The 16,811-nt window shown below is 42.5% G+C and overlaps 1 protein-coding gene across 3 annotated transcripts; it reads right to left on the reverse strand.

Annotated features, from left to right (window-relative positions):
* Positions 1-894: 894 nt before the first annotated feature.
* On the reverse strand, positions 895-15,520 carry LOC110509519 (TBC1 domain family member 13). 3 transcript variants are annotated; one of them, XM_036967654.1, is made up of 12 exons: positions 15,454-15,520; positions 12,536-12,609; positions 12,408-12,448; positions 7,191-7,252; positions 6,399-6,498; positions 6,147-6,229; positions 5,752-5,911; positions 5,076-5,286; positions 3,588-3,751; positions 3,194-3,351; positions 2,142-2,199; positions 895-2,030 (listed from the first exon to the last, which is right to left on the reverse strand). In XM_036967654.1, the coding sequence occupies exons 1-12, from the start codon at positions 15,501-15,503 to the stop codon at positions 1,965-1,967; spliced, it is 1,227 nt and encodes a 408-aa protein (XP_036823549.1). In that variant the 5' UTR covers positions 15,504-15,520; the 3' UTR covers positions 895-1,964. The 3 variants fall into 3 exon arrangements, with proteins under 3 accessions (XP_036823549.1, XP_021446109.1, XP_021446110.1); XM_021590434.2 differs by having other exon boundaries at positions 3,194-3,354; XM_021590435.2 differs by lacking the exon at positions 15,454-15,520 and adding an exon at positions 15,012-15,340 and having other exon boundaries at positions 3,194-3,354.
* Between the last annotated feature and the right edge of the window lie 1,291 nt (positions 15,521-16,811).

The following is a 16,811-nucleotide window of genomic DNA, read 5'->3' on the forward strand; positions in this document are numbered from 1 at the left end:
AGAGCAAAGTACAGAGAGATCCTTGATGAAAACATGCTCCAGAGTGCTCAGGACCACAGACTGGGCCGAACGTTCACCTTCCAACAGGACAACGACCCTAATCACACAGCCAAGACAACGCAGGAGTGGCTTCGGGACAAGTGTCTGAATGTCCTTGAGTGGCCCAGCCAGAGGCCAGACTTGACCAAGATCGAACATCTCTGGAGAGACCTGAAAATAGCTGTGCAGTGTCGCTCCCCATCCAAACTGACAGAGCTTGAGAGGATCTGCAGAGAAGAATGGGAGAAACTCCCCAAATACAAGTGTGCCAAGTTTGTAGCGTCATACCCAAGAAGACAAGGCTGTAATCGCTGCCAAAGGTGCTTCAATAAAGTACTGAGAAAAGGGTCTGAATAGTAATGTAAATGTGATTAAACAAATGTATTTGCAAACATGTCTAAAAACCTGTTTTTGCTTTGTCATTATGGGGTATTGTGTGTAGATTGAGGGGGAAAAACCTTTTAATCAATTTTAGAATAAGGCTGGAACGTAACAAAATGTGGAAAATGTTAAGGGGTCTGAATACTTTCCAAATGTACTGTAGACCGAAATGGATGGCGATACTAGGGAGTGCCAAAAAATCTGAAACGCAAACAGTAAAAAGGTAACTTTCGTGAGCTGTATCATAATCATAATGATTAAATTATCATTACAAAGCAAGAAAGCATTCTCTGTGTACTTAACAAAGTATCACATTATTATGTAGGTCCTACAGTTTGAAAAGGTACATTTCAATGGTGTATTAACTTTGTGGTAACTGGTAACTGAGACCAAAAAAACAATAACACATTAAATGTTAGTGATTTTCAGTTGTCAGCTCTGTTATCTGTCAATTCCATTATCTGAGTACAGAAATGTTATCATAGCATTTTAATGTCATTAATTATACATATTTAGTTATTATCATCAATAATTTGTTCTCTCTAATTATCCAACAGTATGCAGAGCAAAATGTGTTATTCTTCACTTAACATGCCATTAATGTTCAATTTATTATGCTTTACATGTGAACCACTTTTTTAATGCGACCAGAAATTACTCACAATATATTAAGAAATTACTCAAAATATATTAAAAACTTGAATGCCCAATTTAATCTGACTGTTTTGTTTGCAAAGTAATGCCCTTACAATAAAATAGACCATCATCATCATCACTGTATCAATTTCCCCCTAAGACTAGATTTAAGACAATCAAGGGTTCATTTGTTTTTTCATTAGCTTTTGGGCTAACGTATAAGCATGCACTTTGGGTTAGTGAGTAAGGTACAGGTTTCACACCCCATTCATTTGATACCAACATTTTGCAAACATACATTAATATTGGAGATTCAAGTGGCTGGCTTTAAACTGGCCAGACTGAGTTTAACCGAAAACAAACAGAGGACCTTCACGTTTCAATTGCCCATTACCAAAGGCATATGATCCTAGTTACAATCTATACTAATTTTTTGTTGTTGTTAGACTTTACACGATAGTATTACATTTCGTCTTTCGTAAGAGCTCCACAATAAAAAATAACCATGTTCAAAAATAAACAAAGTGAAAGAAAAAAAACATACTATTAAAATAACCTAGGAGTGTTATAATAGCACTGACAAACGTTATAATGACGCTGTTGTATGGGTAACTGGTTTCTCTGCTTCATATATGTAGATTGTCATTTTTTTCAAGTGTTCAGTGCAAAAATAAATAGCTTGAGCCCACACACCCTCTCTGAGAGAGTGGAAATACTGTCGGGCCGTGAGAGTGAGACAAGAAGACTAAGTATTACGTTTGGTTGCTTTGAGGAAACCGTGCACCACCACGGCACCAGGTGGCTTCCTCTCCCTCCCAGGGTGAAATGGGGCCTTGTTGTCACCTAGGGTTACCAGTTTCAATGGTGCATCCCCCAAATCCAGGAAAGGGAGATAGGGGGAGGGGTGGCTATGAGCCACCCTGAAGCTCCTTGGCCTTGGCCAGGATGGTGTGGACATCTGAGATGGGGTAGTCCTGAAAAAGAACATGGACAATCAGTCAAATGTAAAATAAAACCTCCTTAGTTGCCCAAGCATGACCTATATTGGCCCCACTACTTGGATAGAGCCTTTTAGATGGTCTTACCTGCAGCAGTCTCATGTTGACCGTGAAGTCTCCTGCCAGCAACTGATCTCGAATCAGTCTGAAACCACACAGGACAAGCATGCCAATCAGGACAGAAATAACAAACATAACACATTATATGGTAAGATCAAATTCCTATCCAAATCCATCCAAATTCAAGTCAATTCAGGAATTGCATTGCATTGCATTCCTAAATAAAATCAACAGACTTAGGGAATTGGGTATGGGGTCCATCTGGAGTTATGGACACGGGTTTGTCCAGGGGGTAGTGGTTCATTGCTGGGCAGGACAGAAGGGGGAACTGTTAGGAAATTTATGAATAATGACTAAACAATGTGTACATTTAAATAGAACTATAACTAACTCAACTCTACCCTGTTTTACAATATCTGATTAATAATGTTAGTTCATAAGAAAGAGGTTATGTAGCATGGATAAGGGGTAATTGGAAATGATAACCATTGTGGAAGAAGGAATGTATGTGTGTGTGTCTAAAGTAAGCAAAGAGGGTCATTAACCTATGTTTGAACCGACTCAGCTATAACTCTGTGGCGATAAAATAAGACAGCGAGAGCCCCTCCAGGTTTTCCCTATCTGGGGGGGGACTGGAACTGTCTGCTAAGAGGTAATAAACTATGGTGAGACTTCAGGAGTTAATCTAGGTATAGTGTGTCAGGTATGTGCGCTAGTGAGTTGGAATGAACTTTTGAACCTGCTTTGTCCTGGTCGAGAGGAGGAGAGACATTTTATAACCTATGACGTCATATGTGATATATAAACTGTTGTACATGGTTCTATGAGCAGCGCTCCGAGAATAAATACTATTGGCTAATTTTGATAGACCTATGACGTCATATGTGATATATAAGCTGTTGTACATGGTTCTATGAGCAGCGCTCCGAGAATAAATACTATTGGCTAATTTTGATAGACTCTGTCCATTTTATGCAAATAAGGATCTTACAAATTCTTAGAAACAGACAGAGTGATTTCAATTGAATTGGTTAATGAACACATTTGGGAATTATTAAATTCCTTTAACAGGAACTCACACGAGCATGGCGCAGCAGACCAGGATGAGGAAGTCGAAGCGGTCCTGGTCGGAGAAGAGCGTGTCCCAGATGCGGATGACGTCGGGCAGGAGGAACTCCTGGGACAGCAGCAGGGTCAGCCAGCGGAAGGTGAAGTACTGTGGCTTGATGTTCTGCTCCTGCTGTTAGAAAGAAGGGAGGAAGGGAGAGAGAGAGGTTGAAAAATTTAACTAGCCTCCATCATTATTACAAACAAAACATTATCCCACTAAATGAAGTCATTTAACTAAATCCAACACACTTTTTGTAATTACATGAGAAAAATAAATAAATGTGCACCTTATACAAAATCTACCCCCCTAGGGAAAGGGCCTAGGGATGGTTTTGGGACTGGGCCCAAGAGGCCTTTTCTCACCAGTTTCATATAGAGGTCCATGTCCTTCTCCTTGAGCATGGAGTAGACGCTCTCCATCTTGTAGGTGATGCCGCACTGCGAGTCGTCCAGGCTCTTGATGAACATGTCCCGGTTCTCTGACATCAGGTTGGTGAAACAAAAGAAGGTGTCTGCCTCGGCGTGCTCTGATTGGTTGGACAGGCAAATCAGTCAGTCGATCAATCATGCCCTACCTAGTGTCAATTGTGTCTGTCTGTTCAACGCCTGCCAGTCATTCAAATATACTATAGACAGTAACCATGTTTCCATCAACAGTTTTTTTGCAAGTAAAGTAATACCATATAAAAACAAATCAAGACAGCCGTGATGGAAATAGGAAGTGTCGGTACAATTTCAAAAATGTCAGTCCTCCCGAGTGGCGTAGTGGTCTAAGGCTTGGCTGGGTTTTGGAGGACGCATGGCTCTCGACCTTCACCTCTCCCGAGTCCGTATGGGAGTTGTAACGATGGGACAATTGGATACCACGAAATTGGGGAGAAAAAGGAGTAAAAAAGGACAGAAAATGTGTTCGTTTGACATTGTGGGATCGTTTTGTGTCTGTAAAATTAATTATGCGACAAATTGGGGTGAAAACAATTTCTTGTGCAATTGTTGATAGAATAGTTGAGGTAGATTTGCAGTCACGCGATGCTATGTTGTGTAGTGGTCCGACTACGACTTGAAAAAGCATGCCGTTTATTAGGCTACAGATGAAATAAGTTATGACGTACATAGAATGGTGAATGTACACAGTGATGAGCTCGATGCTCAATTCCAATAAATATCCCGGGTCTTAATTTGTATGTTAGTGACATGATGGTCGGTGATTAGCATCCAATTAACAAATAAGAATGATCTTGATCTTATCCATCTCATCATACACCCTAACCTGTCCACTTTATCAGTGAACTGTTGTCTAGAGAGAAGACTCGGCAAGTTTGCCGTTTAATTGCCAACAATTTGTAATAAAACCATAGATAGAGTGGAAAATGCCATGGAAACATACTGAACTTGTTTTTTATTCGTTGAGAACTTTAGAGCAAGTGGTTTTTATGTGCATTACGTCATCACACATAGCCTTTTTAAGAATATTTGCATGAAAATCTGATTGGACTGAAATCTAGCTAGTGTGCCACCTCAAAAAAAAAAACTTCTTTAGAGGTGGCACAATAAATATCTGTAGATGAGATGGGAAGCATATGAAATGTTGGCCATCCCTCATTTGTCCTGTAGGTGGCAGTGCTGACTCAGCTTGATCCATTGCGTCACAGAACATTCGAATTCTGTTGCAGAAACCAGGGGAATGGGACTAAAATAGGGAAGTAGATGCAGGCAGCAGCAGATTGGGCTGATGTTTGTGTTTAATACAATAGGAATTTATTTGTTCATCTGCACTAGAGATGAAAATGTGCCTTCTGCTATGCTCCCAAAATAATACACACGCACGAACACATCCCCTCCCGCACCCACCTTTCCACTCGTTGTTGGGGTCGGTGGCAAAGGTGTAGTAGATAGGGCCCACCACCTCGTTCATGCCCTGCACGTAGGCGATGCCCGGGTTGAGCTTGGCGTAGATGAACAGGATTCGCTCCACCACCTCCCAGTGTGCCTCGCAGCCGCTGGGCAGCACCTCGTACTCGTTGGACGGGTACAGGTTAAGGGCCTTGCCCGGGGAGCTCACCTGGAGATGGGGAGCGGAAAACAGAGGGAAGAATTAGGACCGGATGAGAAACCAGTCCTAGTTCTGAAAGCAGTTGAAGCACTACAGCTCTCGGCCATAGAAGACCATTGGAGGGGCATCCAGTCAATTGTTATGGGATGGAAGTGGACACAAACTTAAAACACCCATAAGTAAAATAAAGGTTATCGACCCATCATCGTCAAGCCAATACACTCACCTGGACCTTGCAGTACACACGCACCACTGCATGCACATCATGACTGCATTGCTTAAAGCAGGAGAGGGGCATTGAACATAACACAGGGTGGTAGAGTCAGCCCATCTGAATAGTGTTTCCCCTGGCATTACCGAAACAAGGTTACCCTGCTGCCTCCGGAAGTGGAGGCATTAACATTGACAGACCAATATGTCTGTTCATACACATAAAAACCAAAAACGCACACGACTCCCCCGCCTCTCACTCACATTGGTGACCCCGCTGCGGTTGCGGTCCACAGTTTGGGCCTTGAGGGTAGTCTGTTCCACACGGCGCCTGAGTGTCTCGTAGTCGTTCTGGGGGTCCAGGATCAGCTGGCAGGGGTAGCCTGTTGGCCGCTGGAAGAACGCCATGTCGGGGTACAAGCGCCTGCCGTCATGAAATACACTGGTTAGTGTATTCCTATGTGGAACATAAGGCTTCCACGAGAGAGCCACTGCTTCCAATCTTCTGCTTTTTTGGAGATGGTATTACATGACTGGGTACTGGAATACATGAATAGACTATAATCATCAGTTAAGATGCTCTAAAGGATGAGTGACTTAAAATACATGGAGATGCACCAAAGAACTACCTAGCTGGTTGCCCAGGCAGTCAGACCTACCGAACATCTTTATCAATCTGTAGCAGCACCTCATTGTCTCTGAAGTAGTTGTTCCACTTGCTGTCTGGGTTGGGGTTGAGAGGCTGAGAGAGCGGGACAGATAGAAATAGAGCATGTTTAATGAATGTATGGGAGACTGATCTGTGAAAAATCATATATCCATTGGCTCAGACAGTCCAGTAGTGTGTATCAGAGTAGGAAATGTTAATATGTTGAGGGCAAAAAAATAGGGAGAGGAGAAGGGAAACTCACGTGGTCCTCCATAGTCACGTCCTCTCTGGAGAGGCCCAGGTTGGCCTTAGCGATGCCTGGTTGGATGATCATCTCCTTTAGGAACTGGGAGTACACCTCCCTGTGGGTCACAAATACATACAATCATCTCTATGCCTGTGGGTAACCGCAAGAGACTGAAACGCCTAGTAGTTTCCTTTAAGGAGTTCAATTTGACTTGATTTTGACTTTGGGGTGAAAAGTCCTCAAAGATACAGCCATGATATCATGGAGACACCAACATATTTCTTATACTGACCCAATTCGCTCTGGTTTACATGAATTGACTAGGGGCTAGGCATTGTTTCTTGACAGGGCCAGTAAAGGCAGGATCAACCAAACACTTGAAGTATTTGAAGTATTTGAATAATGTCAGGGATGAGCCAATAGAAGCAGCAGACAAGCATGACTCATCATCACCATCACTGTTTCCCGGGCCGAGCAGACCTGATATAGCTGACCGGTGCTGGGTGTTGTGTTTTAGAGTGAGATTTTAAATCGGTCAGGTTCCATTATGACTCAGCTGTTTGTCTAGAAATACTCAAATCTGAGGGATTCAAAAGTAAACTCCAGTGGGACAGGAGGGATATACTTGACTAAGAACTGGTTAGCTACCAAGTTATAATTCAGGCAAAGATGGAAGGACACACACAGTGGCTAAGTCTTGAGCAGTAGATGTTTTCATGCACTTTATACACAGAGTACAAAACATGTCCATTAATCTCCTCCTGTTGATAAAGAGGAGTCCACCAGCACTGTTGGAGACATTTGTACCTCTGCTTTTTGAGGAAGGACTCCCATATCATCTGGTCCAAAGGCAGGTAATTGAGCAGGACCTGGAAACATTGAAGCAAGTCATTAGAAATGTGAATCCCAACCCTTCACAGAAACGGTTAGAACAACAGGCTTAAACTAATACTAAATCTAAGGCTAATGCAACATACTGTAGATCAGGTGTCAAACAAAAGGTCTGCGGGCTGAATCCTGCCCGTGACACATTTCCATCCAGCCCGTGCAATTACTTGGGTTGTCAATTCATTTTGGCCCGCCTCCATACCACCCCGATGCACTGCATTGCAAACGTGCTGCACGCCAAAAGGCGTTGGCCACAGACACACTCCTCCTCCCAGATCCACACACAAGCCAGTGCGCTGCATCATATCGTCACTAATGGCACTGACCAAAAAAAGTGATAAAATAAAGCATTCACACGTGGGTACACCTTACTACTAAAGGACAATGAGTCAACAGTTGAGTCAACTACTTCAGGAAATTACAGCCTGATGCACTCGCATCCGTGAATTCAATGTTAATAGAGCTACTTTTGTGTGTCCCGTTTACAGCGGGCAGCGGAGGGAAAGTGTACATAAACTGTACAGACACATGCCATGGTCCTAGGCTACTAAAATGTTGCAGTCTGGCTTCGGTTTTTAAAGCTTGACAATGAATTCCAGAAAACTAAACATGCAACACAACACCATGCAATGAGAAACATTACAGCAACATTTGAACAGTAGCCTAGACTCAATTACAAGAAGTCAATGTGCGGGGGTAAAGGTTAGTCAAGGTAATTTGTACATGTAGGTAGGGGTGAAGTGACTATGCATAGATAATAAACAGTGAGTAGCAGCAAGGTAAAAACAAATGGAGGGGGAGGGTGTCAATGTAAATAGTCTGGGTGGCCATCTGATTAATTGTTCAGCAGCCGTATGGCTTGGGGGTTGAAGCTGTTAAGGAGCCTTTTAGTCCTAGACTTGGCGCGCTGGTATTGCTTGCCGTGCGGTAGCAGAGAGAACAGTCTATGACTTGGTTGACTGGAGCCTTTGACAATTTTTTGGACCTTTCTCTGACACCACCTAGTATAGTCCCTGGATGGCAGGAAGCTCGGCCCCAGTGATGTACTGGGCTGTAGACACAACCCTCTGTACCGCCTTCCGGTCAGGATGCTTTCGATGGAGCAGCTGTGGGACTTTGAGGATCTGGGGACCATTGCCAAATCTTTTCAGTCTCCTGAGGGGGAAAATGTGTTGTTGTGCCCTCTTCACAACTGTCTTGGTGTGTTTGGACCAGGATAGTTTGTTGGTGATGTGGAATCCAAAGAACTTTAAACTCTCGACCCGTTCCACTTGAGTCCTGTCGATGTTAATGGCGGCATGTAGGGCCCTACTTTTCTTATAGTCCACAATCAGTCGGTGATCTGGCCTATGACTGTTGTGTCGTCAGCAAACTTAATGATTCGAATTTGGCCACGCAGTCGTGGGTGAACAGGGAGTACAGGTGGGGACTAAGCACGCACCCGAGGGGCCCGTGTTGAGGATCAGCGTGGCAGATGTGTTGTTGCCTACCCTTACCACCTGGGGGCGACCCGTCAGCAAGTCCAGGATCCAGTTGCAGAGGGAGGTGTTTAGTCCCAGGGTCCTTAGCATAGTGATGAGCCTTTTGGGCACTATGGTGTTGAACGCTGAGCTGTAGTCAACAAACAGCTTTCTCACATAGGTGTTCCTTTTGTCCAGGTGGGAAAGGGCTGTGTGGAGTGGAATTGAGACATCTGTGGATCTGTTGGGGCGGTATGCGAATTGGAGTGGGTCTAGGGTTTCTGGCATGATGGTGTTGATATGGGCCATGACAAGCCTTTCAAACCACTTCATGGCTACCGAAGTGAGTGCTACGGGGCGTTAATCATTTAGGCAGGTTACAGTCGCAATTTTGGGCACCTGGGACTATGGTGGTCTGTTTGAAAAGTAGGTATTGCAGACTCGGTCAGGGAGAGGTTGAAAATGTCAATGAAGACACTTGCCAGTTGGTCTGCGCATGCTTTGAGTACACATGGCTTGTTACGAACTGTGTGAAGACCATTTCTTCCTAACAAAGACCGTAATTCATTTGCCAGAATTTTACAAAATGATGACATAACATTGAAGGTTGTGCAATGTAACAGCAATATTTAGACTTAGGCTTGCCACCCGGAACGGTTCCGTATTTCACTGAAAGAATAAACGTCTTGTTTTCGAGATGAGAGTTTCCAGATTTGACCATATTAATGACCTAAGGCTTGTATTTCTGTGTTTATTCTAATTAAGTCTATGATTTGATAAAGCAGCCTGACTGAGCGGAGGTAGGCAGCAGCAGGCTCGTAAGTATTCATTCAAACAGCACTTCAATGCTTGAAGCACAGCGCTGTTTATGACTTCAAGCCTATCAACTCCAGAGATTAGGCTGTCAATACTATAATGCCTATAAGAACATCTAATAGTCAAAGGTATATGAAATACAAATGGTATTGAGAGAAATAGTCCTATAATAACTACAACCTAAAACGTCTTACCTGGGAATATTGAAGACTCGTGTTAAAAGGAACCACCAGCTTTCATATGTTCTCATGTTCTGAGCAACAAACTTAAATGTTAGCTTTTTTACATAGCACATTTTGCACTTTTACTTTCTTCTCCAACACTTTGTTTTTTCATTATTTAAACCATATTGAACATGTTTCATTATTTACTTGAGACTAAATAGATTTTGATGTATTATATTAAGTTAAAATAAAAGTGTTCATTCAGTATTGTTGTAATTGTCATTATTACATATATAAAATCGGTATCGGCTTGTTTTGGTCCTCCAATAATCGGTATCGGCGTTGAAAAATCATAATCGGTCGACCTCTAATCTGCGTCATCTGACCACTTCTGTATTGATCTAATCTGCGTCATCTGACCACTTCTGTATTGAGCGAGTCACTGGTACTTCCTTCTTTAGTTTTTGCTTGCAAGCAGGAATCAGGAGGTTAGAATTCTGGTCAGATTTGCCAAATGGAGGGCGAGGGAGAGCTTTGGATGCGTCTCTTGTGTGTGGAGAGTTGTATTTCTCCTCTGGTTACACATGACATGCTGGTAGAAATGAGGTCAAACGGATTTAAGTTTGACTGCATTAAAGTCCACGTCCACTAGGAGCGTTGCTTCTGGATTTATCTTTTTCTTGTTCGCTTATGGCCTTATACAGCTCGTTGAGTGGGGTCTTAGTGCCAGCATCGGTTTGTTGAGTGCCAGCATCGGTTTGTGGTGATAAATGGATGGCTACGAATAATATAGATATGAACTCTCTTGGTAGATAGTGTGGTCTAGAGCTTATCATGAGGTATTCTACCTCAGGCGAGCAATACCTCATGACTTCTTTAATATTAGACATGGGGCACCACCAGCAGTTACTGACAAATAGACACACACCCCCACCCCTCGTCTTACCAGACATAGCTGCACTGTCCTGCCAAGAAAAGGAGAAGCCAGCCAGCTCTGTATTGTCCATGTTATCATTCAGCCAAGTCTCGGTGAAACATAAGATACAGTTTATAATGTCCCGTTGGTAGGATAGTTTTAATCGTAGAGCGTCCAGTTTGTTTTCCAATGATTGCACGTTGGCCAATAATACGGAGGGTAGTGGTGGTTTACTCACTCGCCAATTAATTCTCACAAGGAACCCAGACCTCCGCCCCCTGTATTTCCATATTTTCTTCACATGAATGATGGGGATTTGGGCCTTGTCTTGACAAAGCAGTATATCCTTCGAGTCAGACTCATTAAAGAAAAATTCTTCGTCCAGTGTGAGGTGAGTAATCGCTGTTCTGATGTCCAGAAGCTCTTCTCGGTCACAAGAGACGGTAGCAGCAACATTATGTACAAAATAAGTTACAAAAAACTGGAAAAACAAACAAAATAGTAGTTTGTTAGGAGCCTGTAAAACAGCAGCCATCCCCTCCAGCGCCATTATCATCTACAAATTGAGCTCAGGTGCATCCTGTTTCCATTGATCATCCTTAAAATGTTGGACTTGGAGTCCTGTGGTAAATCCAATTGTTTGGACATGACCTGGAAAGGCACACACCTGTCTATTTAAAGCTTCACAGTTTACAGTGCATGTCAGAGTAAAAACCAAGCCAAAAAAAAAAACCAACCAAGAGGTCGAAGGAATTGTTTGTAGAGCTCCGAGACAGGATTGCGTCGAGGCACAGATCTGGGGAAGGGTACCAACATTTTTCTGCAGCATTGAAGGTCCCCAAAAGACAGTAGCCTCCATCATTCTTAAATGGAAGAAGTTTGGAATCACCAAGACTCTTCCTAGAGCTGGCCGCCCGGGCAAACTGAGGGGAGAAGGGCCTTGGTCAGGGAGGTGACCAAGAACCCAATTGTCACTAACAGAGTTCCAAAGTTCCTCTGTGGAGATGGGAGAACCTTCCAAAAGGACAACCATCTCTGCCGTACTCTAATCCGGCCTTTATGGTAGAGTGGCCAGAAGAAAGCCACTCCTCAGTGAAAGGCACATGACAGCCCGCTTGGAGTTGGCCAAAAGGCACCTAAAGGACTCTCAGACCATGAGAAACAAGATTATTTGGTCTGATGAAACCAAGATTGAACGTTTTGGGCTGAATGCCAAGCGCCACATCGAAGAAACCTGGCACCATCCCTACAGTGAAGCATGGTGGTGGCAGCATCCTGCTGTGGGGATGTTTTTCAGCGGCAGGGACTGCAAAGTACAGAGAGAGATTCTTGATGAAAACTTGCTCCAGAACGCTCAGGATCTCAGATTGGGGCGAAGGTTCACCTTCCAACAGGACAACGACCGTAAGCACACAGCCAAGACAACAAACAAGTGGCTTCGGGACAAGTCTCTGAATGTCCTTGAGTGACCCAGCCAGAGCCAGGAGAAACTCCCCAAATTCAGGTGTGTCAAGCTTGTAGCATCTTACCCAAGTAGACTCAAGGCTGTAATCACTTCCAAAGGTGCTTCAATAAAATACAGAATAAAGGGTCTGAACACTTATGCAAATTTGATATCAGTTTTGTTGCTTTGTCATTATGGGGTATTGTGTGTAGATTGATGAAAAATTATTTCATCAATTTTAAAATAAGGCTGTAGAGTAACAAAATGTGAAAAAAGTCAAGGGGTCTGAATACTTTCCGAATGCACTCTGTCTATTAAAGAGCTGGAGTAACTCACTTTCCAGCAAAGTGCACGGATGCCTCCTTCAAACGGGATACCTGGAGAGAGATAGGAAACATGAAAATGTGTTAAAAACAATGTAATTTTCCATATTTTATTATGGTGAAAGCAAAGTTCTTGCTTACCGCTGAAGCAAAGTTCCCGAAGCACCTTTAAGTCAAGCTTATCTTCACTCAAGGCCACCTTGAACTCCTGGATTCTTCATTTGCACAAGAAAGGGAAAAATAACATCTCAAAGTAGGTTGTGTTGAAAGAGGCATATTGTTTGTTGCATTCATGGTAGATCATAAAAGAATGTCTCCCATCGAGAATGAGGAAGGTAACATTCCTATAATGCCTTGTTCAGATTATTACACATGCAGCAGACAGACATAAACAATATAGGACTGGGTGTTCTGATTGGGTAGACTAATATGTTTACTGTGACAACCACAAATAAAGGAGGAGGAAATGTTTCAAAAGATTGCAAAACACATTATTTTGTGTCACAATCTACAAAGGGCTGCACGGTTCCATTTGTTTACCTTGTGCATTGACTGTGTGTGTGTGTGTGTGTGGGGGGGGGGGGGGGGGGGGGGGGGTCAAATCATGTGCCCAGAAAAGGGGGGGGGGGGTGATCAAAATACCCTCCCCCTAACTTGGTACCTATAGCCATAGACACCCATAGCAACATCGTTAAGTAGTTCAACTTCCACCCTAGACAACTGCTAAGTATACAATCTTTGACTTTCTGATTTACCAACACAACCTGCTCCAACTGTTCTTATGGTACAACATAACATACTCAATGGAGGGACTTGGTCAAAGTACCCCCTTATTGTTTTGTAACAGTGCTGAATTACTCGTTCAAACTGCAGTACTGCCACTAGCCTATTCACTGAAATATCCATCTTACAGCTGGACTGCATGGAGACAGTGACACCTATGTGCTCCCATGATCAATGTGGGCTGTCCTGCTGTTATGATCAGCTGACTATCCAGCCAAATAACAGGACCCATTGATGTGGTGGTTAGGCTACATTACCACTACCAGGAAAAGTATTGATTCTCCCAGAGGAACTCAAAATAGATCGGGCGGACTGATTGTGAATGATTTAGCCTTAAAAAACTCAAAGGCCTAGACTATACAGCAGACAGTAGGTTATAGGCTACAGCAGGTCTTATAGAAAGAAGTGTGTGTAGAACTTAAAGGATTGGCTATTCAGCGATTCAACATCAGAGAGTTGTGCCCATTCTTAAATACACCATATCTGTGATATTCAGATTTTGTTCTAAACTACAGAACCAAATAAAAAGTTACTTGATTTCAATCTAGTATGCCTTTCTCCTGTAATAGCAATTTCTCTTTCCTATTCTCTTTCCTTGACTTCACCGGCAGCTACATCCTGTTTGTCATGGCTCTCTGGAAAACTGCAGATGATCAGCAAAGTTACTCAGCTTGGAGCTATTCAAAGGGAAAACAGTTCATCTGTTTTTTTATCAAACACCAGTGCTCGCTCACGAGACACCAACCCTGACCTCAGATCATTAACAAACACCAGGCAAAAGTGCTTTGCTGTCACAGTTAAACCATAACTTTGATTGCCCTTCATAACATTGGATCCAGTCTTTTCCTGGAACAAGAAAGCCCAGAAGCATGAGTGAATAGTAGCCTAAACGCCAGGGAAGCTTTATAATGAGTAACCTTCAGCTTCTTGCAACTAAGCCTTGCAGCAAAATTTCAGCCATCAAAGAAAATAGGTTACTGTAGTAGGCATTTGAACCGTTTTATTTACAAAGATTCTGCATTTTCTTGGCTACTGTTTGATACTGCCAAATAGCGGAAGTGTAAATATATTTAATACAAGTGAATTAGTGCGTCCTGCTTTGAACTGCCCTTGTCTCTCAAGAATTTCAAAGGATGTCCTGTTAGTATGTCCATTGCATAGGCCAAATGTTATGCAATAGGCTATATAGCAACACTGCATCTTGAGTAGACTAGTTTGTACTTCTCCCTGTATTTGGGGCTTATAATTAACATGAAGTACAATACAACGCACAGGTTTGACTGTCTCCAGTTTGTTTTGATCATTTGATCAGTGGAGAATGTGTGCATGATGTTAGCAACATTGCTTAGTTGCATAATTGCATATGATGAATTAGGTAGCTAGCAGCAGTTCTGCATTATCTCTTAGTCCTTCATAATGTTTGCCACTACATCGTTCATTAACACCTCGAATGAAATGCTCCTTTAGGGAGTGGACTGCTTGAGCCTATGAATGAGCCAGCTAGCTTGAGCAGATAGCTAGGAAACATGTTTTCCATTCAAGCGGATTGGAATTTAAAAACATTGTCTGCAGTGTAGTACAGGTCAATGAAGCTGACATTTTCCTCGATGTTGCTAGCAGATGATTTCCCATTTCCTCGAAACAACGCAATGGGCAGAGGTGGCTAGTTAACGTCAGCCCACAGGGCTTTCAGAGTCCACCACCTCATAATCCACGACCAATTACAGTGAACGCATCGCATGACATTTACGGTAGACAAACATAGCTAGATCACATTTAATCGAATGTGTTATTATGGCCTACTTTCCACGTATAAATCAAATCTACAGCTCACCTGATTCTGTAAGAACTAGACATGTTGGATGAATCCAAAAGCAAGACCCGTGTGCCACAAGAAAAATACTCCGGTGGTGAAACATCCGCAACGAGACTTGGGAAAGATTACTTTGCTGTTTGCTTTCAGATCTCAACTGCCAATTTCATTTTTAAAAAAGCAGGTGTATTTCTCTTGCAATCAAACTTCTAAAAGTTTGACTGAAAATATGAACATTAATATTTGAAAACCACTATTTCCGACGGTTCTCTCACTGTAAACTACATCAGCATTTGGAAGCGAGGGATGATCTTAGTGTTTAAGGACGCAAGGGGGCTGGCTCCATGTGACCTACAATCCCGACGCTCTGTTTTGACGTTTAAAAACGTTAATAATCCTCGCTTGCGATACGGTTTTGGAACCCTTTGGAACTTAACTTTCACACTTACTTAGATACACTTACTGTACGCAGTTTAGCAAAGTTGCACCCAGGATGTATTTCAATTGGACCATTCCACATTTTCGGTCGGAAGTGTGAGTTACTCAAAACACAACCTGTTGCAACTTCGCTAAACTGCATATAGCGTGCAGAAAAGGGCTAGAGGGGCCCACATATATAAAAGTACTCATAATGTCTCTTATGCAGAGGCTGCAAGGCAGAATGGTGAACTATTAGGCAGAATGGTGGAGATAATAGGGTTACTCCTGGAATAAGTGGAATAATAGGGTTATTCCTGGAATAAGTGAAATAATAGGATTACTCCTGGAATAAGTGGAATAATAGGGTTACTCCTGGAATAAGTGGAACAATAGGGTTACTCCTGGAATACGTGGAATAATAGGGTTACTCCTGGAATAAGTGGAATAATAGGGTTACTCCTGGAATAAGTGGAATATTAGGGTTACTCCTGGAATAAATGGAATAATAGGATTACTCCTGGAATAAGTGGAATAATAGGGTTACTCCTGGAATAAGTGGGATAAAGAGTTACTCCTGGAATAAGTGGAATAAAAGAGTTACTCCTGGAATAAGTGGAATATTAGGGTTACTCCTGGAATAAGTGGAATAATAGGGTTACTCCTGGAATAAGTGGAATAATAGGGTTACTCCTGGAATAAGTGGAATAATAGGGTTACTCCTGGAATAAGTGGAATATTAGGGTTACTCCTGGAATAAGTGGAATAATAGGGTTACTCCTGAAATAAGTGGAATAATAGGGTTACTCCTGGAATAAGTGGAATAATAGGGTTACTCCTGGAATAAGTGGAATAATAGGGTTACTCCTGGAATAAGTGGAATAATAGGGTTACTCCTGGAATAAGTGGAATATTAGGGTTACTCCTGGAATAAGTGGAATAATAGGGTTACTCCTGAAATAAGTGGAATAATAGGGTTACTCCTGGAATAAGTGGAATAATAGGGTTACTCCTGGAATAAGTGGAATAATAGGGTTACTCCTGGAATAAGTGGAATAATAGGGTTACTCCTGGAATAAGTGGAATATTAGGGTTACTCCTGGAATAAGTGGAATAATAGGGTTACTCCTGGAATAAGTGGAATAATAGGGTTACTCCTGGAATAAGTGGAATAATAGGGTTACTCCTGGAATAAGTGGAATAATAGGGTTACTCCTGGAATAAGTGGAATAATAGGGTTACTCCTGGAATAAGTGGAATAATAGGGTTACTCCTGGAATAAGTGGAATAATAGGGTTACTCCTGGAATAAGTGGAATATTAGGGTTACTCCTGGAATAAGTGGAATAATAGGGTTACTCCTGGAATAAGTGGAATAATAGGGTTACTCCTGGAATAAGTGGAA

This window comes from Oncorhynchus mykiss, chromosome Y (assembly GCF_013265735.2).
Source record: "Oncorhynchus mykiss isolate Arlee chromosome Y, USDA_OmykA_1.1, whole genome shotgun sequence".
Classification (NCBI taxonomy): Eukaryota; Metazoa; Chordata; class Actinopteri; order Salmoniformes; family Salmonidae; genus Oncorhynchus; species Oncorhynchus mykiss.

Coding starts and splice junctions, on each gene's coding strand:
- LOC110509519 (XM_021590434.2), bottom strand. CDS start 15,503: ATGGTCCAATTGAAATACATCCTGGGTGCAACTTTGCTAAACTGCGTA. Junction 12,449..12,535: donor TCGGGAACTTTGCTTCAGCG/GTAAGCAAGAAC, acceptor ATCTCTCTCCAG/GTATCCCGTTTGAAGGAGGC. Junction 3,752..5,075: donor CCCCAACAACGAGTGGAAAG/GTGGGTGCGGGA, acceptor CCAACCAATCAG/AGCACGCCGAGGCAGACACC.